The sequence below is a fragment of the Pseudonaja textilis genome, chromosome Z (assembly GCF_049901715.1).
Source record: "Pseudonaja textilis isolate UNSWEBS1 chromosome Z, rPseTex1.2, whole genome shotgun sequence".
NCBI lineage: Eukaryota > Metazoa > Chordata > Lepidosauria > Squamata > Elapidae > Pseudonaja > Pseudonaja textilis.
Window position 1 is genome coordinate 87,759,728 of NC_142008.1, and position 23,207 is coordinate 87,782,934.

Here is a 23,207-nt window from a genome sequence, read left to right on the forward strand (position 1 = left end):
AAGGGACTGAAGAAAGGGGAGCGGGGTTGGAGAAAATGTCCAGTTTCTAAATCTCTCCCCTACCTCAAATCAGCAAAACAAAGCAAAAAAGAATCATAAATACAGAGGGAAATAGAGGACCACCTAGATCGCTGTTTCTCAAACTCTGAGGCTGAAAAGTATTGATCTTGCTTGTATCTGTTCACAATATCAAGCACGTATACGTACATGTCTTTCAATTCTAAACTTAAAAGAAAAGTCAAAAGTGAAGTTGTTTCCTGTACTTTAGGCAGAATAATTTCTGTTCATGGTGAGAAATGTCCTGCTCCTGGGCTCCACTTGAACGGAGGAAGTTATTGTTATTTGTTCCAAGAAGGAACACGGGAGTGGTGTAATTTTTCCAGAGATCATGCAAATCCATGGGGTGCTGGAATGCAATGGGGTGGAGGAAGAAAGGTTGAGGATGTTGTTGATAGAAAAATGGGCAAAGATTCCTGTTTGCAATGCAGCTGACTCCTCCTGGAGAGCTTCAGTTGTGTTACCGTCAGCATCATTCCAATACAGTAAACACAATGAAAATGGCACCACACACAGTGTTATCGCTTTTCCAGCTGTTCTTAAAGAAGAAAAGCCAATGACTTTTTTCCTAGCTTTTGGCCACGGTTGGAGATTTTAGCCTATATTTTAGCAAGGAACAACCACATCATCACTGTTGCTTTAAAAAATATTTCTCCTGGCTCTGATGCTTAACTACAATGCAGAGAGGACCACAAATGTTTTGATTTTGGCCAGATCATTTGTCACTTTCTGTACTTTTCTTTATCTATCCCACAGATCCCATCTGTATTTGTAAGATTTTGTTTATAGCCAGCTGAGTGGCAATAGGTCAAAAGGATGTGTGTAAGACTAACTACAGGATCAGCCATGGCTTTAACAGATGTGTTTAACACAGAATTATCTTTTTAAAGAGCATATTATCCCTTGCAGATTCCAACATTAAAATAAACAAGCGGATATATCTTGTATGAATTCATATATGAATAATAATAAAACAGTGATAAAAGCAGATCAATATGCCACTTCTATATGGAAATGGATTTTATCAGCTTAGAATCTGTTGGGAAGGGAATCACACCATCAAACTTGCATACTTTTTCTTACTATGCAACAAGTAGCCTCACTTATCTAGGTTTTTATATGCACAATGTTTGCATTCACTTTCAAACCTTAAGTTATTTACAAGAAAAACCTTGGATCTTGTAGCTAGGAAGACTCATGCAGGAGTTGTTATGTTTTATTTGTCACAGCATTCCATCTCAAGATCCCAAGTGCAATTTTTCTAAACAGGACAATTTTGCAAGAAAAATAAGAATAAAAAATAAGTGCTCGGGGCTTATGAATTGTTGGATAATACACACAGAGAAAAAAGCAATATAAGCAAGAGAAGAAAATCACATATAGTTAAGGTATATTAAGCCTTCAAATATCTTTATAATACTTGTTATCATAGTTGAGCAGAGTTACACCAGAAACCACACACACACACAAAATTTACAAAATCAAGTGTGAAACAAGGGAGGAAAATGACGGAGGGAAAGACTTAAACTGCAGTCATTTATCAAACTTATAGTAATTTAATGAAAAGCAACTGATTGTTCCAAACAAACAGTCCACACAGAAGTAATCTTACAGAATTAAACGAATTGTACCCAAAGTAAATGTTTATAGACTTAAATCCCATAAGCTAAGACTGCTGTGTTATTTTTAGAATTGTATAGACTAGAGAGCATCAGCTGTTTTGGAGCTTTATTTTCCTACAAATTAGATAAAAAGATGAGGGAATCCTGAAAATGCTAATGCCCCAACAAAACCAGAATGGATCAGGTTTTATTTGGGGGACAATTTAATTCGTTTCTCATAAACTGTCCCTTGTTGTTTTTTCTCTGCCATTCCACTCTCTTATCAGACTGGTGTTTTTCAACAAGAAGGGGATGTCCCCTTGCTGCCACACAGAAAATAAGTAAGCCGCAATTTTCCTTCCTAAAGCAGCTAACATAAAAGCTTAGAAACTACCTCCATTGCCTCTACTTCACTAGCTCTATTGCCTTTCTTTTCTTTGTAAAGACTATTTTCTCAATGGATTAATATATTCCTTAATCATCATTATCATTATTTAGATACCACCTGTCTCCCAATGACTCTAGGCAGCTTAGAATTGTTAAAACGTTTAAGAACAGAACAATAGAAAGCATACACACAAACAAACAATATAAGACAGTAATATAAGGCAGAAGTACAATGATGGCAAAGAAAATAAACCAAGAACACAAAGAAAAAAAATGGTCCCTTCAAAGGCCTCTGTGCAAACAACCAGTTTTATAAGGCTCTTCAAACCCCAAGCAGGATAGGAGCACTATTTGAAGTGGGGGGTGTTTTATTTCAGAGGATAGGTCCTGCTATAGAGTAGTCATGTTTAGGATAGGTGGTACTGTTTAATCAATGGAAACCTGAATGTGCCAGACATGCCAATTCGAACCAGTTGGTTTGATATTATGGGAGACAGTCCTTCAAAAATGACTCCCTGTGGCCTATTTCTTCTTAATCTCAGGCTTTAAAAAAAAACTCTTCTTTCTCTACAACTAGGGATCCAAGCATCCCTTGCAAAACTCGGTCCATTTAGATGTTGTCAACTCATTAGTGCTCATCTGACATGAGTAATTTTGGGGTTATGGTTCCAGTCGATCTGGGGAACTGAAATTCTATTTAATTCTTGATGGGGTGTTACTCCCCTGGACAGAATTGAAGAACAATGTCCAACTCTTGATTCGCAACTCACGCTTAAGGAGTAGATGACAGATATAACTAGGAGGGCTTTTGTACAAATTTAATCCTGTACTAATTGCACCCATTTCTGGATCAGAAGACCTTGCTTAAGGTCATTCCTGCCCTAGTCATTTCTTTGAGCTATCGCAATGCATTCTATATGGAATTGTCCCTAAAGACCGCCCAGAATCTGGTCCAGAATGCAATGATGCAAGTAGTTTTGGGATCACCTCTTCCTGAGAACATCTTCCCATCCCATCAGATTGAATAAGATTGGCTTATTCCAGATCCCCTGTGTTAAATGTTGTTGTCTGGCAAGGACCTAGTAAGTAAGTCTTTTCCATAGCTGTGCCTACTCAATAGAATAGCATCCCCCCCAATTTGCTCTGTTTCTTCTGAAAGGCTACAAAGATCTGGTGTTTCCTTCAGATGCTGTGGCATGATGGGAGGTAATCCCAGCATTCTGTGTGATTTTTGAAAGGGTATTGTCTTGTATTGGTAGTGTGCTAAAGTTTTCTGTGTTTTAATTATCTGACTGCTTTGTTTTTCAGCCACTTCGGGTTGTTTCCATGTAATATAGGTGGCAATATAAAATTGTCAAAAGGTAAAGTCAAGTCAAGTCAGCATTTATATCCTGACCCGAAATCATAATCTAATGAAATTCCTGCAGAAAATATAGGTCATGCATATCAGGATCACAATACTGAAGCTAATCTACAGTAGGATTGCCAGATCTGGGTTGCAAAACTCTGCATGACCATGGGATGGCAGCAGAGAAATACAAAATGATGCCTCAAATTTGGTAGCCATGAAAATTCGAAAAGCATTTTATTCCTTGTTGGCATGAGGTGAAATTGCAATAAAATGTATATAATGTGTCCCTTAGATTAGCTTCGATATGATAAAACTGCAAATGTATAGCTTACTTTAGTCCAGAATCCAGAGGCAATTCAGTAAGCTAGAAGCTGCCTAGTTTAATGTTGGTTAACATGTACACATGTTTTATTAAAGATAAAATTATCAAGCACATAGTAGGATAGGGATGAAGAAAAGTCAACATTAGTCCTGCAAAAAGTAAATTCCATTTGGTTAACCTTTTAAATGCTTCAAATAGAGAAACAAGCAAATAGGTCAAGTTGGTTGGAAAAACACTGGTCACTTGCATTTGTCAGGGGATGGATATCATTTATTTATTTATTTATTTTTGTCAATTGCTTACAAGATAATAGGTATAAGTAAAAACCTAGTTATGAATACATGGATACATATAAGAAAAATAAAAGAAAAAATAGGACAGGGACGGTAGGCACGTTGGTGCGCTTATGCATCATGGTGGCTTATACATCATGGTAGATTTACTACAACTCTTATGCATATTGGGATTTCTGCCCCCACTCAAAAGGCAATTTTACACAAAGGTAACATTTTAATAGTATAACCTATGTTTTAGGTTTCTTCTTCTTTTCTTAAGAGAATGAGAAGTGAAATACAGTAATTAGGAAGGAAAGAATAGGAGGTAAAAACAAAAAGACTGTTTGTTATAGTTTGGAGTTAAGTTGACAGTCTCTTTGGTTTTGGAAATCTGAAGTTAAAAAGTATATGTGCATCAGGGTTTGGCTACGTGCATGTAATCCCTATGTCCTCCTCTGAATTCCATTACACGGTGGCAAAAATATGTATTATTTTGCTAGAATCTAAGACAAAACATTTAGTAAGGTATAAATAGTTTTGGTGAAAACAAGATGACATATGAGTAGACAAAACATTTAGTAAGGTATAAATAGTTTTGGTGAAAACAAGATGACATATGAGTAGAACGTCTTGCAGAACTGCTTTTGACCTGGAGGGCTGGAAGACTTACATAAGGACACCAAGATTAAATATAGATACAAGGAATTTCTTCTGCAATACTCACTGGCAGTTTCTATGACGCAGTAGTGAAATTACTCAGATGCTGTGGGAAGTAAAGCTGAAATAAAATTGAGCTAGGCATTTCATACAGATTGACAAATTCAGGAATATGTAATGCTACCTTAGCTCTATCTTCCTTTTATTGTGAGATTTACTGAGTTGACGTGGCTGTCTGAGCCCAGGACTAACATCAACACATCATATGAAAAATCACCCCATGTAAAGTGCAAAAGCAGAAGGAGAATATTGCAAAAGAGACAATGGCGAAAGTGATGCAATAAAGCGCTTCCACCATTCTTACTCCGGATAAGGAAAATGCATTCTGCAACTGAACAGAGGCGTTTTCATTTTATTCAGTTTCATTTTCTATAGAAAAAAAGTGCAAAATCCCTTCACCTGGGAATCCCAATTAAGTACGTAATATTCTGAACGAATTGAATTTGTTAATGCTATGAGTAGCCATATGTTAGCAATGTCCAACTGTGTAATTTATCCGTGCTTTAGTAGCAAGATTAGTGTTTCTATGAAAAAAAATCTGTACCTTCTTTATCAATAAAAAGTAGTTTGAGCTATATGAACTTTATTTGAATTAAATACAGGGCAAATCAAAACAATATAATAGTAGTAATTAAATGGATGAAATATCTGAATAAAAATAATAATTTTGCGTGGCAAAAGATGTCACTTAGTTTGCAAGGTTTCCATACCTGAAAAAGCACCAACAATAATATTTTTTAAAATGTGGTTAGTAAAATTCAGTATGTGGACCAAGGGCAGACCTCTAAGCATCTCAATCAGACCTTTTGGCCCTGCCGTTGACCTTGCTCCATATGGCTCCTATAACCACAAAACCAAGAAAAGAAACCTTCCACAAGCTGGGGGGATACTAAAGACTGAATTGTTATGTGTTTACTCTTAGCCAGTAGTGGACCTTGTTAAATTTTGCCCTGATATCAAGGACCTGGGCAGTTTTAGAAATGTAAATGACTCTAAAAGAAGCTGCAAGAATACTTCATTTTATTGTGCTTTGTTTTATTGCATTTCACACAATCTTTTTGTTATTGTTGCTTTTAAAATTATGACAGAAAAACAACAACAAATAACCAATAGTAGAATGTGTTGCTGTTGTTTTCAAAGGACTTAATAAATTGTCCTAGTATCTCAGTGCCTCAGAAAATGAGAATGTTACTGGTCCAAATAATGTTATTAAGAAAAGCTGTTACTGTACAGGTGAAACTCAAAAAATTAGAATAACGTGTAAAAGTTCATTTATTTCAGTAATGCAAATTAAAAGGTGGACCTAATATAAACTCATTACATGCAAACCAAGATAGTTCAAGCCGTGATGTGTCATAATTGAGATGATTATGGCTTACAGCTCATGAAAACCCCAAATCCACAATCTCAGAAAATGTTGTGAAAAGGTTCAATATTCTAGGCTCAAAGTGTCCCACTCTAATCGGCTAATTAAGCCATAACACCTGCAAAGGGTTCCTGGGCCTTTAAATGGTCTCTCAGTCTGGTTCAGTAGGAATCACAATCATGGGAAAGACTGCTGACCTGACAGTAGTGCAGAAAACCATCATTGACATCCTCCATAAGGAGGGAAAGCCTCAAAAGATAATTGCAAAAGAAGTTGGATGTTCCCAAAGTGCTGTATCAAAGCACATTAATAGAAAGTGATGTGGAAGGGAAAAGTGTGGAAGAAAAAGGTGTACAAGCAGCAGGGATGACCGCAGCCTGGAGAGGATTGTCAGAAAAAGGCCATTCAAAAGCGTTGGGGACTTTCACAAGGAGTAGACTGAGGCTGGAGTCTGTGCATCAAGAGCCACCACCTACAGACGGATCCTGGACATGAGCTTCAAATGTCGTATTCCTCTTGTCAAGCTGCTCCTGAACAACAAACGTCAGAAGCGTCTTACCTGGCTAAAGAAAAACAGACCTGGTCTGTTGCTCAGTGGTCCAAAGTCCTCTTTTCTGATGAGAGCAACTTTTGCATCTTATTTGGAAACCAAGGACCCAGAGTCTGGAGGAAGAATGGAGAGGCATACACTGCAAGATGCTTGAAGTCCAGTGTGAAGTTTCCACGGTCTGTGTTGATTGGGGGAGCCATGTCATCTGCTGGTGTTGGCCCACTGTACTTCATTAAGTCCAGGGTCAATGCAGCCGTCTACCAGATTCTGCAGCACTTCATGCTTCCTTCCACAGACGAAAGGGGATGCTGACTTCATTTTCCAGCAGGACTTGGCACTTGCCACACTGCCAAAAGCACCAAAACCTGGTTCAATGACCGTGGGATTACTGTGCTTGATTGGACAGCAAACTCGCCTGACCTGAACCCCACAAAGAATCTATGGGGCATTGCCAAGAGAAAGATGCGAGACATGAGACTGAACAATGCAGAAGAGCTGAAGACTGCTATTGAAGCATCCTGGTCTTCCGTAACACCTCAGCAGTGCCACAGGCTGATAGCTTCCATGCCACACCGCATTGAGGAAGTAATTGCTGCAAAAGGGGTCCAAACCAAGTACTGAGTACATATGCATGGTTATACTTTTCAGAGGTCCGATATTGTTCTATGTACAATCCTTGTTTTATTGATTGCATGTAATATTCTAATTTTCTGAGATTGTGGATTTGGGGTTTTCATGAGCTGTAAGTCATAATCTCAATTATGACAAATCAGGGCTTGAACTATCTTGCTTTGCATGTAATGAGTGTATCTCATATTAGGTTCACCTTTTAAGTTGCATTACTGAAATAAATGAACTTTTGCATGATATTCTAATTTTCTGAGTTTCACCTGTAAATATTGGCATTGTATTATATGATGATATTTGACTCTTAACACAGAGTATATTAGAAATTCATCTTTCACCATCTGACAAATTAAATATTCAATATCCCTGTTTCCATCGTCATTTTTTCACCAGTTTCTAAAATTAAGCTTTCCCATAAACTTAATTTAGCATGAGAAAAGGGGCGTTGGTCCTACCTTGACATGCCTCTTCCTCATTTTTTCAACTTGGTCTGCAGAGCTATGAGACCAAAGATTACCCATCCTGGATTCTCTCTTCGGCTCAGCGGAGAAGGGGTTGAACCTTTTAAATTCCAAATATTACATTACATTCCAATTTTTTCTGACTGATGTAATTGTTTCCACAGATACTATAGCTTTATATATTTGGATCCTAAGACCCTGATAATAAATAAGCATGAGGATATACTTTTCTTCAGGCTTTGGGATGAAACGGATTTGGGGGAACAATTCATTCAAGGTATTTGTTTGAGTTGCACATCCCAACACGCATGTAATAGTTAATGATGAACTGAATAAAATATGTAAGATACAAAAAGATACAGATAGAGTGGTCTCCTATCACCACTGCTCTTTATTTTAGTCCTATATGTTTTGAATAGAGATATCAGGCAAGATGACAAAATAAGTGGTATGAAAATTAAGAAAGAGACTTATAAGTTAAGAACCTTTGTGGATAATTTACTTGTATATTTGCAAGATCACCAAAATATTTTGCCACATTTGATGAAGAATGATTCTGGATCTTTGGCTTGATTTTAAAATAAATAAACAGAAAACAAAAATATTAAGCAAAAATATGGCTGCACATGACCCTGAAAACATAATAAAAAGAATTAGGTTTTAAAGTAGAAAAACAGCTCAATTATTAATTAATTAATTAGGAATATTTTGTCTAATACAAACTAAATTCTTTCAAAATAAATATGTATCCATTTGGAATTACACTAAGAAAGGCTTACAAAAGTGATATAAATTGCAGCAATCTTTGTTGGGTAGGATCTTTATAATCAAGTTAGATGTCTATCAAAGACATTATTTTATTTCATACTTTGCCAGTAATAATGACCAGGGCTCCATTCAAGCAATGGCAAATTTCTAAATTTATTTGGAAAGGGAAAAAACCCCAAGAATTAAGTATAAATTGTTTCAGGATATCAAAGAAAGAGGTGGTTTGGATTTAACATTGTATTTTGAGCTATGTTGTGTGGTTTGGCTGAAGGAGTGGATGACCCTGAAGAATAAAAAGGTACTGGATTTGGAAACTTACAAACTGAGGTTTGGATGGTACACCTATCTATGGTACACCAGATATGGTAGATATGGTACCTTAGATATGGTACTTATCTAAAGTTAAAATGAATTCGGATTTTAAGAATCATTTTGTTAGGCGTCTGGAGTATGTAGGTGTGTAATGCTTGGAATTAATACAAAGACTTTTTTTCTAAAATATCTCTGGATGTCACCTCAAGAAACCTTTTCTGAAAAGGAAATGATAATGAGCTCCAGTTGTTGGATTTATAATGAAATAATATCATTTATTCAAGGTGAATCCATTCTCAAATCAAAAGAATACTTAGAGCTAGAAGGTTGTACATGTCATTGGTTTATCTATATACAACTGAAAGATTTACTTTGTCAAGTTGCAAAAAGTGAATTTGAAATGATACTTTTACCAATGATGAGCATTCTATAGATAATACTTATAAAATGCTGTTACAATTGATTAGAAAGTGAATGTGCCAAACACTATGATTCGATGTGGAATTTTTTTTTATTATAATGTAATGCTAGAGGAATGGGACAATATACAGGCTAAAGTACCAAAATTCATGTTGAATTATATTCTTAAAGATTGTATAAAATGATGTACTCATAGTACTTAACATCAGAGAATTGCTGAAGATGTATCAGGGTGTTTTGAACATCTGTTGGAAATGCAAGTGTAAGGAGAACACTTTTTATCACATGTGGTAGACTTGCAACAAGACAAAGAAATACAGGGAACAGATTCATGATTTAATTCAGAAGATTTTAAACATGGGCTTACAATGGAAACCGGAAACTATTCTAGGATATTAGGTAAAGAAATAATGGGGGAAATGATGTTGCTATACATGTTGACGGCTGCAAGAATTCTATATACCCAAAAGTGAATAGAAATAACTAGCAATTATTTGATATAAGCAGAAAGTTGGTATTATAATTTTAAGACATCTTACTGCACCAAAAAAATAAATAAATCAGAAAATATTGCTTTTTGATTGTCTTATTTCATTTTGCCTCTTCCCTCACTCCTCTATCTTCTTTTCTTCCCCATTTTTCATTTCTTCATTCATTTTGAGAGCATTCAACTTTTTCCCAAAGTGTAGTTTAATGGCTACTCTCTAGTGATATTTGAAGAAATCTCTATATTTTATTTATATTACAGGCCACCTCTGATTTATATATTTTCATATACACATGGTTGGATATTTAATGGATTCAGTACAAACAGAGGTGCTTCAAAGATACTGTGTTGTTGTTGTTTTTTAAACAGAGCCTCTACCAGCAAAACTTTGGAAGCGCAGATACTGAAGTTTAGGATCAAATACTTTGGCTAATGAGAAGAAAGGACTCACTGGAAAAAAAAAACCCCTGATGTTGAAAAAGATTGAAGGTAAAAGGAGAAAAGGGCAGCAGAGAGGATGAGATGGTTAGATAATGTCATCTATGCAGAGGGCATAAGGTTAAGGGAGAGAGTGGAGGATAAGGAGGGGCCTGGCATCAGGGGTGGGATTCAAATTTTTTAACAACTGGTTCTGTGGGCATGGCTTAGGTGGTGGACATGGCTTAGTGGTCATGTGACTGGGTGGACATGGCTTGGTGGTCATGTTATTGGCTGGGTGTGGCCAACTCAATATCACTCACATTGAGGCACGCATCTCTTCGCCGGCCTCTCATGACTGTGGGGATGCTGCAACAGTTGTAAGTGTGAAAAATGGTCATAAGTCACTTTTTTCAGTGCCATTGTAACTTTGAATGATCACTCCACACAAGCAAAGTACCAGCAAAGGAGGGGGAAAACATTCCAGAGAAGTTCCTGAGACAGGAAATCTAGTCCTGCCAAGAATGTAATAAGGGTTAACGGAGAGGCAGTTTCTGTAAGCAATACCAGAATGTTTCCTTCCTGCCTTCCTTACAGGATTAGGCCAGTAATTTCGTCCAACAACCAGTTCTCCGAACTTCTTAGAATGTTAAAAACTGGTTCTAGTGAATAGGTGCGAACTGGTAGAATCCCACCCCTGGCTGGCATGCTATAGTCCATGGGGTCACGAAGAGTAGACCTGACTTAATGATTGAACAACAGACTATTAACTTGAAGAAGATTCAGGAAATGAGCAGCATTTTTTTTGAATTACAATATACTTAAAAAATATCATATTATGCACGTTGTGTGGTTTACAGATATGTTATTGCACACATAATAGATTACAGTACAGCATATCCTATACTGTATGCACTAGGAAATGAACAAATAGTGTGACTTGTTTATTGTGATATTTGCTTTATCAAATGTTCTGATGGTCTGAGCTGAACCTACAATATTTCTGAGGTATGTCTGTACTGTACATACCAAAAACACCACCTATCTTGTCTGGACTTATTTTCATTTTACTGGTCCCTCTGCACCCAATTATTGACTTTAGAAGACAGTTATTCAGGAAGCTGTTTCACATTCCAATAAAATACTGACATCATGCAGTTAGTAACCAAATTAGTAAACATAAGATTACCACCACTGATTTCCTCCACCGCCTTAGTCCAGTATTTCCACACAAGCTGGTTTTCTCTGTAAGTGAGACAGCCTCAGAGCAACAAGTTAGAAAATTTACAACCCACTCAGAGGATGAGTGATTACCGTGTGACTTTTTTTTTTCAGAGGAGATTGACATCAGCCCAATCATGCAATGCAGAAATTACTACAGAATTTCCTACCTTTGCAATCAAGTTGCTACCAAGAAGTAAGATCAGAAGAATAATTCATAATGAGGTGAAACTAGAGTTGCATATTTGAGATCTATAGGTGTATTTATTTCATGTATTACTTCCTGCACACTATCTTTATGAATAACTTGTTTGTCTTAGGAATAATTAGGAAGGCAAAATTTTGTCATTCTCAATATGTGGCTGGGTCTTCTGCAGTTAACAAGAGAAAAAGAAACATTTTCTTGGGTCTGGAATATCATACCTCCGTAGGTTGCTGGCAGAGTCAGATCTGTGAGCACACACCTGCACCAAAATCAGCCAACCATCAGACTGTGTGTTATGAATCCAAACAACAAGTTCTAAAACCAAAAGACGGGGAAAGGACTCTCCAGGGCAAGAGGGAAATCAGGGAGCTTTCTCCTTTTTTAAATGCAAGCTTCTTAAAGTAACAATTCTAAAACAAGCCATAATATGAAAAAATACAAGTAGTCCCCAAGTTAACGAGTTCTATTCCTAACACTATCTTCACCTCAAATTTGCATAGAGGTCAAAAATCGTACTTACAAATGACTACTGATTACTAAAAATGATGGATGACGTTCTCCTTTCTCAAGCTGTCAAACCATTGAAGTTGTGCAATGTTCATCATGAACCATTGAAAACTCCATAAAGAGGCTATATATTAAAAATGCGCAACTTCAGCATTGCATAAAAATATTGCATGACTTTACTGACTCAAAGGAGGACAACTCGGTCTATCATTTTTTAATAACAGGCAGCTTGTTGATAAAATATTCTCTGTTTTAATTTCTGAAGAACCAAATATCATATTCCAAAACATTTAAAATCCTGAGCTTCTGAAATGAAAAATATATTGTTGGAATGACTTGCTCTCAGACACAGTCAATGAAAGCAGCACTTCAATACAAATGTAGATTATAGATTGTGGGGCTTCTGGATCAGATTAATAGATTAGAATAACTGGAACAACTTGGTGCACCATCTCAGGGGCACAGAATCCCCACAAAGTTACAGCAAAAATTTGTTTGTGAATTTCTTAAGAACACCTTATATAATTATGCTGAAAAATAAGAACACCTTAATTAAGGTCTTTATATATATATATATAAGGTCTTTATATATTTATATAAAATACATTATATGTGTGTGTGTGTGTGTGTGTGTGTGTGTGTGTATATCATTATATAGTATGTACGTATATCTATATCTATCTGTCTCTCTATATCTCGAGTCAGATATATATGTATATATAATATGTGTGTGTGTGTGTATGTATAACACACACACACACACATATTTATATAAGTGACCATGAGTATACTGCAAGTCGTGTGAAAAATGGCCATAAGTCACTTTTTTGTGCCATTGTAACATTGAACAATCACTAAATGAATTGTTATAAGTTGAAGACTGCCTGTTTAGTGCACTTTCTACCTGTTCATTAAGTGCATTTCTTAAGACAATGTTGATATAAGGAAGCATGGAATTCAGCTTTGTATAACAGTTCCATGGAGACTAATATTTCAAGGCTTGAGATAACAACATACATAGCTGTATAGCTGCAGTCCTAAAACTAGGACTGGTACAATAACAGATAAAACAAGTTCAGGCTTGTCTATAATGGCAACAATAGCCTTTTAATCCCTTGGGTGTATCAGCAGAAGTTTCCAAATACACACCTACCTTGGTACTCTATGGACATTTAAACTTATAGAATTATCAAACTTTTAGATCTAACTGGCATAATGGAAGCATTTTAAATGTTTGGATGATATTTAATGTTTGCTGACCCAGTACAAAGAAAGACCAAATATTACCATAGAAGGTATTCCCTGCATACCTTAGGGGTCACAAGCAAAAAAAAAAAAAAAAACAACTCAGAAAACACAATAGATACAAAATCATTTGGGGAAACATTTTAAAAATCTATAAATGGAGATAATAGAAAAGCAGAGGATGTAATGCTACATTCAAGCCAGAGGTGGTATTCAGCAGGTTCTGACCAGTTCTGGAGAACCGGTAGCAGAAAATTTCAGTAGTTCAGAGAACCGGCAAATACCACCTCTGACTGGAGATTTAATCATATCCTTCCCCTGCCAGGCCCACCAAGCCACGCCCACAGAACCAGTAGTAAAAAAAATTGAATCCCACCACTGATTCAAGCATATAAACAATATGAAACATACATCCAATCCATCTTTTCTTTCTTTTCTCCTCTTAAGAACAGTAGCTTAATTTTAAAAAATGGTTTATCCTGGGAAATGAAGATCTTTTAAATAACAACTGTGTCCAGCCCCAGCTATAGCATAATGAAGAGGGTTTTCTCATTTAGTCTAACACGGTTGCTGGTCCTCAATATTGTTATTGTATGGTATACACTGCATCTTAACAGAATTTTTCTCAGAGTGATACACCTAGGGTTTTTTCCCCCCACAGAGGGAATGAAATTAAAGAAGTTCCCAATTTAAATAGGTAAAAGTGTATGTAGGAATTATCCTTCTCCTATGTAGCAGATGGGTTGGTTAATCCAAACATCCTCACTATAGCTTAAAGCAGGGGTCCCCAACCACCGGGCCGCAGACCGGTCCCAGCCCGTGGAACATTTCCTACCAGGCCGCCGGTTTGTTCGGCGCCGCCATCTTGTTTGATGAGAAAGTGCTTCTGGGTGAGCTTTTCCGGTTGGAAAGCGGCGTTTGAGTCCTGAAGGAATCCTCGCGCCTTAGTTTCATCGAAGGGAGGGGGCTTCGAACGAAACTAAGGCGCGAGGATTCTTTCAGCACCCAAGGCAAGGCGAGCTGTGCGACCGTCCCAAAGCCGTCCCAAAGCGAAGCCCATCGACAAAGGTACAAAGGAGGAGTTGAAGATGGCGGGGAGAAGCGGGGGACGGCTGGCTGGCCAGTCGCTCAGCTCGCCTTGCCTTGTCATGCGTGCTGATGCTGGTACCGGGCCGCGGATCATTTTGTGATGCCGGTACCGGGCCGTGGCACAAAAAAGGTTGGAGGCCACTGGCTTAAAGGATAGCATACAAACAGCAACTCTTCTTCTGAAGGCAGTTTTCACCCATCTATTGGCTTAGACTATAATTTCCATTACCACCATACAATAGAGCATTTGCTGCTTGCTGTAAACACTTCATTCCTGCACACTTGGAAGACCAAGTTGCTTTAAACTTTGAAAGAGGGCTATTCTCAAATCTATCTTAAAATTCATAATTGTTCATTGCTTCTGTAACTATTCTATACTACCTACACTTTTAATAAACATCTCTTACTCTACAAATCCTTTGAACTTTAATCAAGACTGAAAAAAGTTTCTTGTCTAATATCTGTACATCGTAAATTCATTTGCAAGCAGTGCTTTGAATCTTGGAGAAATTGGTTATGCTATCATTTGACTCCCAATCCTGTAATTTCATTAGAAGACCTGATTTCATGTCATTTTCTATACACCCATATTTTTCCTCAAGTTTTTTTTCATGTTTTCACTTTCCACAAAAAAAGAACAAATTGAACAAATATAGGATTTTTTATTGGTAGCATTAAGTGTTTGATATCTGGATACATTCCTAGTATTCATGTTATAACTGGACAATATTTCACCAATTCCTGGGTAACTTTGTATACCGTGAACAATTTGCACAGTGAATTTATTATATGCACATGATTTATTATAAACCAAAGAGCCATTAGACCAAAAATATTTGTAGAGGACATTTTTTCTGTCCAACAAGCACTATTTTAGTGAAAGAATTTTTTTTCAAGTAGAATCCTATTGTCCAATCCTTCGGCTACAAATTTCTATGAAAAACCTCAACTGCTGCTTGTAAACAAGAATTTTTTAGAAAAAATTTATTTCTTGCTTTAAACAAAAGACTTGGATGCTTTTTATTCATGCAAGTCTTTACCTTCAGCCACTATCCAGTATGTCACAAGTGGGCTTTACTTATGCAGAGTCATAAAATTGTGCTGTTAGTGATACATGAGAATGTTTCTATATTTCTTTGTGTTTATCCAGCATTGTGCTCTGCCTTTAAATTCTGCTCATAGGCTTTCTCACAGCAGCAGTGTGCAAAAAGTTTCACTTTCAAACCAGTTATATCCTGAACAATACATGTTGGTCTGACCTTTATGATAGGGTTTTAACGGCTTCTGACCATACCAAAAGTGTTCAGGTCTTCAATGGTTCTGTCAGGTTTAAGTGATCTGCCTCCAGTTTGACAAGATCAGATCAGCATTAAATGTTTGTTTTGCATTCAAAACATGTTGCATCCATTTCTTTTTTCAGTGACGTCCCTGCTGTTAATAGCTTCCCAAACTTTTTCCTCTATAACCCGAAACCATTTATCACAAACTCCTTTTTATCCAATGTAGATAAAACATGTCAAGACAATATAAATGCTCCTGTTTTGATTAAGTAATGGATTTGTGTGTCTTTAGCACAAAATAACCATTCTTACATAATCTTGGATAATTCATCTAAGTTTGAGAAACACTGGACTAGAAACATTTTGAGTTTTGAATGCTTCGATATTCAGCAATCTTCTCAGAAATCTAGCAGTCTGACAAGAGACGAAGAAGCCACAGATTCTATTTGCTGTGTTGCAAAGTAGGCTACTAAAATTTCTTAGAGTCAAGCATTGAAATCTAGCCATTGTATAATTGTTTTTAATATTAAATAGAAAACCTTCACATGATCTCATATGAAGACTTGTGGAAAAGAGGAGTACTTGAACATGCATATACAATATGCAACACATTGTTTGCAATGTGCAGAACTCAAATTTTATCCACTGTTTCTAGATTAGGTAGGGAGTGCGCTCCATGGTACAATAGCTACACATTATGAAATACCATCCTTTCATATCCCATCTTTCTAATGATTTCAAGTCATGAAAGAGAAGGATGCAAAACTTCCATTTGTTCAAGGGTCACACCAGATTTTGTGCAGCACACCAGAAGATGGCAGAGCCATATTTGGCAAGTAGGTTTATAAAACTCTAGGCTTCACATTTTGCACTCATGCTATTAGGAAATCTGCACACAAATACTCTTTTGCATGAGGAACACTTTAAGTTACATATTATAACTTTGTTGTTCTTTCTAACAGTAAAGTGAGGAGTTACATTTGACAAGGCTTGACTAGGCTTGAAATCAGTAAGAAATCAGTAAGGTTTATCTTTGGATGTAAGATGTAGACAGAAGGTTAAAGTGGAAATGTGTAAGTATCCCCGAAATAGGCAATGACAAACCACTTCCTTACTGAGGCCAACAAATTGCATAACATTGTTATAAGTCACCAAGCACTTAGAAACCAGAAGACTCTGAGTTCTAGTCCTGAATTAGGCATGAAAACTGGTTGGATGATTTTGGGCTACTCATTCTCTCTCAGTGAAGTCACTTCACAGGGTTGTTCTTATGTGGGGCAAATAGGAGGAAGAAGGATTATTAGACATATTTGTCAACCTGAGATGACAAAAATAAGAAAGATTAGATTTTTAAAATTCTAAAAAAAAGTTCCAATGGAAAAAATCTTTTAGATAATGGCATGTAAGTATATAGAAAACAAATGGGCTTTTTAAAAATGGAAAATCATTGAATGAGAACACAAGTTGTGCATTCATACTGCTTTTAGCCTTGACAAAGCCCTTGCAACAATCCTGAATAAGTATAAATAAATCAGGATGCTTCATCCTAGGATTTTTTTTTTCAGTGTGATGTAGTTCGGATATAAATTAATATTTCTCTCCTTCCCTTTACAAAGGACATATTAAGCAGCAGGAGTAGAAGATTCCCTAATACAAGGATGGCAAATATAAAAACATTGCTGAAACACCAACTCTCATCGGTCCTTACCAGAAGGCCAACAAGATCAACGAGAGTAGAAGTCAGAGACAAGAATGAATCACTTAGGTCAAGTTCATAAGAACTGCAGATACCTTGAAGAAGCTATAATCCAAAAACACCTCTACAAATATAAACAATGTTCCACCCCTTCCCCTTACATCTAATTTTAATTCTTGCCCTCTATAACTGACCATTTATTTACCAATACGGAGACGACTCTCCATCTGTCCTCTGTGTTGCAACTACTCGACTCATAATCATGTTGTTGTTCTCTGAAATGTGGGAAATTTACAGCTGATTCAAATGTTGCTCAGTCCCTCCCTAGTGAGTAGAGCAGTGCTTCCTAACCTCAGCCATTTTAAAATGGGTAGACTCCAATTTCCCTGCCATGGACTTCCACATGCTGGCTGGAGAAGTCTGGGAGTTGAAAGTCCACCCAATTTAAAGTTGATGAGATTGAGAATTGCTGGAGTAGGAGGAAGGATGCAGAAAGGTGCCGCCAATTCATAAAAACAGAGGCATCCTGTTCCGCTATCTGGAAGCAATTTCTTGAGAGACATAAAATTCCGCCAGGTAAAAAATCAAAAACCATCCTCTCTCAATTCTTCCTTAAGCACTCTTCTACCTAGCCTCCCTTAGGCAGAACTGAGCTTACACAACTTATTCTTACGTTGCCTGCCTTATCACAACTAGGTCACTGTAAGCTGATCTCTCCTCAGTGTTTCTCATTGCATTAGCTTGTCACCATCTATGGTCACCCATTAAAGTATATCAAGCTGATTTTCTTAATCATCCTCAACATTTAACAAAGGATTCCTGCGGGCTCCATTCAACACATTTCTGCATACACACCATTATGTATTTATTCCTTAAATCCAATTTTCTACAGAATTATCCCACATAATACAGCAAAATGGTAATATGAAGACCCTATCTGAGTTCATTCAGCATGCTAAATAATGGTTAGTAAAACACAATTCCATAATTATGTAAGTATTATGATAAAATAAGCAAACCTCATTATTATTTACATGATGACCTAGTTCCCACAGCATGCTACAATGGTTTCTACAGAATCGCAAATTGTCAACCTTCTTTTTGGCTTAGTGTATTGTTTAGCATGAATATGTCTATATCAATAGACTCAAGAGAGTGGCACCCATCTCAAATCTCAGTATAGCTACATTATAGAGAAAATCAAAATTTGATATCTGCAGGTCCTATTATTATTACAACTTTAATGAGTAACACAAAACTGTCCCAAAGGTGCTTTTTCAAGAAACAATGGACTTTCTGGTTTTTCTTTGAAGATGCTTCGCTTTTCATCCAAGAAATTTCTTCAGCTCAGAGCTGAAGCTTCTTGGATGAGAAGAGAAATATTTTCAAAGAAACACCAGAAAGTCCAGTTGACTTTTGAAAAAACACTTTTGGAATAACCATGGCTTGGATGACTGAGAATCTCCATAGACATTTAACACAAAACTTGTCCATAAAGTTTGCCATTGCAAAGTTCACTCTGGGATACCTCTGATTATCATTGCTATTTATTAGATTTTTAAAATCTCACCTCTATTATTTTTTACAAATAGCACAAGGTAACAAATGTACCTTATACTCCTTCCCCCACTTATTTCCCCAAACCATCCTGTGAGGTAGGTTGGGCTGACAAAGAGTGCCTGCAGTCATCCACCCAGCTTTCATGCATAAGATGGGACTAGAACTCAGTTTCCTGGTTTCCAGCCTGGTATGTTAATCAGCAGATCAAATTGGCTCCTATGTACAGAAAAAAGCAATTAGAAAAGAAATGTTTTATGGAGTTTTTTTTTTTTTTAGCTTTGCAATACCCCCTTCCTGAGGAAAGTGTTTGGCAGCTCTACTAGCATCAATTAAACAGCAGATAATAAATTGAAGTTTAAACTTTAATATTTTCATTTGATTTTTTAAGTAAATGTAGAATTTACATTTTTCTTCAGCTGAGCTAACAGTTTGCTGTTTATTTTACCACTTTAAGTACTATTATTTGTTAGACATGTTTTAGCATTGCTGTAGTGTACTTCAAAGTTCCACTGCTGGCAGCTCATATATGCGGTAAGCCTCCTCCCCATGACCTACAACTTTTTCAGAGGAGGAGTATTTTGGCCCCCACTCTTCCCTAATTTAGGAAAATGTGAAAAAAAAATTCTTTTCCATTAAGCTTTTAATCTTTAGTTGAAAAGGTTTCTCTAAAAATAATTTAATTAATTCTGAACTTATTTTATTCTGATATTTTATCATTTGAATTCCTGTAAAATCACCTTGATTGTCAGATAGACCCAAAAGTGGGATATAATTTCAATTAATGGAGTACTGTTCGTGTACATGCATTGGTGTGTGTGTATAATAGCTGAATAAAAACTTGATAAACAAAAGCTTCAGTTAGTGCAGAATTCTTCCCCGTATAGGAAATAGGACCACGTTGCATTGCTCCATTCTTTCCCAACCTGTTGCTTCTACAAGTGCTAAAACAGCAATTTTGTTGGTACAGTATATGCTGTATACCTTTTGCCTGGGAATTTTTTGGAAGCACTTGTCCCAATTCACCTACATGGTAGCAAGCTAAGGAATGCTATTATAAAAGATGCAAGATTTCAATGTAAGAGCCATCAAGTCAATATTTAAAGCTGTTTAATGCATTGTTTAATGCATGCATTTCATTCATACTTCACAGAAAGTGACTTAAATCAGCTTTCTTTTAATTAAATGTCACTCCTCTTTAGCTTTATGCTCTAATATATTAATTCTAAGTGAAATTTTATAATAAATATTTTAAATATCATTCTAATACAGAGTGGTGGCTTTATTATATTCATTTTACTACCTCCATTATTCTCAAGAGCATTCTGAAGGCAATTTCCACTTTATAGCACATCATCTTGAGCATCTTTTAAATGGATAGGTAATTCATAAATGAATAGGTTAATCAGTTCCTACAATGTCTGACATGAAATAAATACCCATAGAAATTAGTTGTTTATCCTTGTAAGTTATATATTTAACTTGGAATTACAATGTTTATTGTTAATGTGCCCTTTTGTTAAGGAGAGCTATTAGGAGACCCCCCAAAAAAACATTTTCACTGAAAATTATAAAGCTGTACTTTCTTACCTTAGTATTTGATACAATTTTTAATTTTATACACAAACATTTTCTGAAAATTTCAACTCCTACATCAACTACAAATTCCTGAAAGGAAATTTGCAATCAATTTTTTCTATGATACTATTTACTCTGATTACTTCCTAGCAGATATTACATAATTATAGGCATTACAATTAGAATATACTTGGTTGCTGAGATAATGTACCACAAAAAAGAACACTCCACTATTATTTTCCATGGTTTAAAGCTAAATTCCTGGAACAGCAATTTTTAAATGCCCCGCCTTCCTGTAGTAAAAACAACCTGATACAGGGCTATGTATTTTCTTGAGAAAATTAAATATTTTCCTGCCTAATCTATTTGAGATAAATAACTCAAGATTACCTGAATAAAGATAATGAATCTGAAAGTAAAATCTCTTCTCCAGGAACAGTCTCCTATATACTTTTTGAAGGATCAGTGTAAGAAAGAAAAAGGCATAAAACTTAACCATATTCAAAATATATTAGATGAAATCAAAATTGAAATAACAGAACATGTTAAGAATCATATAAATATCAGAGGCATGTTTAAATGCATATGTTATTAATATATTCATTGTCTTATAGTTTAAAGAGGTTTATCTCATTTTAATGTACTAATTTAGCCTCACCTTTTATATAGTTTCATTGTTAAATTGAAAAATGAAGGTAAAGAATTATTTTACTCAGTTTATAATACAAAATAACTATTCTCTTTTCACTCCTGTCACCCTACTAAGCAACAAAAGATTGCTCACGGTTCTTAAAATATGTTTTATTTATGGATTATTTTTGACTTAAGATCAAGTTATTACGCTTCTTTAAGTTCAAGTTTCAAAACCAAAAAAACAGATCAAGTCATCCAGTTGTTCTGTCAATTCCTTCTGATTCACATATTTTCCTGGAGTCTCAAAAAAAGGGAAATTAGTATGCCGCTAAATAAATAGGGATTTGTATAGAAATAAGTTAGACAGACGGTTTAAATTTTTTAAAAAATAACTGTAAACATTTCAAGAGAAAAACAAAATATGTTTATGTCCGCACTTTTACACCATAAATGTAGCAGCCCTTAGTCCGCTCGAACTCGGGAGTTACTTGGCTGACTAGGGAAAGCACTCTGCAGCCGCTCAGAGGTGCTCTTCTACCTAGGCTGACATACTTTGCTCCGGGATTGAGCTCCGGCAAAGATGAAAAGATGCCAGAGCTGAGCCCCAACTTTCATCAGCGCTGCATCTGAACCCAGTAAAATAACCAGGAAAGATCTCGGAAGGCGCGGTACGCCTTTTCCTCGCTCCGAGGCTACCCGGCTCGCCAGGCACTTCACTTACCCAATTTTTTGAACGCGCGGTGCCCCGAGGATTTGGCAGTTCCTCCATGATGGGCAGAAAGCTGCTGGTGGTGCTGACAACTTTCCAAGCCGGACTTTTTCCATTTTCCGCAAAACATGGCTGAGCTTTTATTGGCTCCCCTATCCTCCGGTTTGGGGCTGAGGAAGCCCTTTTATTGTTTTGTCGCCCCACTTACGGGGCAGCCCTACCCTCTAGGATTGAAGTTCTGCTCGTCCGGCCTCCTTTGTGACTCGCCGCTGCCGCGCGCAGATTGGAGAAGCAGAGCTTGCAGGATTTCTCAAATTACAGCTGAGGCGAAAGGTTTAACTCTTTCCCGCCCTTCGGCTGTCTGGCTGGAGGATCTGCGCGCCGACTCACAGCCTTCCGTAGCGGCTGGGAAGCTCGATGGTGCGCGCTCAATATCACCCCAAGGAGTAGCCCTCTCGAATTTGGGGGAAGAAAAAAATAATTCTGATTGATTTGCGCCTTACTACAAAGTTTGCAATTTTTGCATTATATTTATAAAATTGGGGAGGGGGATTACTCATGTTTCCACTTCACCAAACTTTCCTCTTTATGAAACATCCCTTCCATTGATATGGAAAATAAGGCCATAGCACAGAGTGTGTGGTTTAAAAAGATGGCACTGTTTACAAAAAAAAATACAGTTGCTGAGTAAATTTTTCTTATTTGTTTTTTTTAAATAAATTTTATTGATTTTACAATTAAAACAGAGCAATAACACATACATAAATGTAAGAGAGAAAAAGAAAAGAAGAAAGGAAGAAGAAAATAGAAAGAAAAAGACAGAAAACAATTAAAAACATTTTCATCTTCAACAGTTTGTGAGACCTCCTTTTTATCCTTATTTGGACAAATTAACCTTGGCATTAAAAAATAAAGACACTTCAATATACTACAACAGCTGGAACTGCTGGTACAAATGGATAGACCAAGATAGATTTCACACTAAAAGACAAAAGAGGATAGGATAAAACCATAGTAGTGATATACAGATATATGTAAGGATTAAGTGTGTATATGGCATAAAATAAGGGGGGAAAATTTTTTTTGTTATTTGAGTAACACATTTGAAACGCCTCATGTACATGGATTGGATTCCCACTACATATTAGACAAGTGTTTTTCAAACTTTGTAACTTTTTCCAATTGGGTTTTGAATTTGTAACAAATTGCACCAAGGTTGCTTACTTTGTGGCTTGGAATATTGGCTGAATGCAACCAATTAATGTATGACACAATATGTTGGATGATTATGTAAACTACAATAAATCATGGCTTATATATACTAGGCAGCATGAATCCAACAACAGGTACGAGGAAAAGACATGCAAAA

The 23,207-nt window shown here is 36.4% G+C and overlaps 1 protein-coding gene across 2 annotated transcripts in view; it reads right to left on the reverse strand.

Annotated features, from left to right (window-relative positions):
• Positions 1-22,119, reverse strand: part of PLCD3 (phospholipase C delta 3) — a 68,631-nt gene extending 46,512 nt beyond the window's left edge. For both annotated transcript variants that reach the window (XM_026718253.2, XM_026718252.2), the window contains exon 1: positions 21,851-22,119. In XM_026718253.2, the coding sequence (XP_026574038.1) occupies positions 21,851-21,968 (118 nt within the window). In that variant the 5' untranslated portion in view covers positions 21,969-22,119. The remainder of the gene's footprint in view (positions 1-21,850) is intronic.
• Between the last annotated feature and the right edge of the window lie 1,088 nt (positions 22,120-23,207).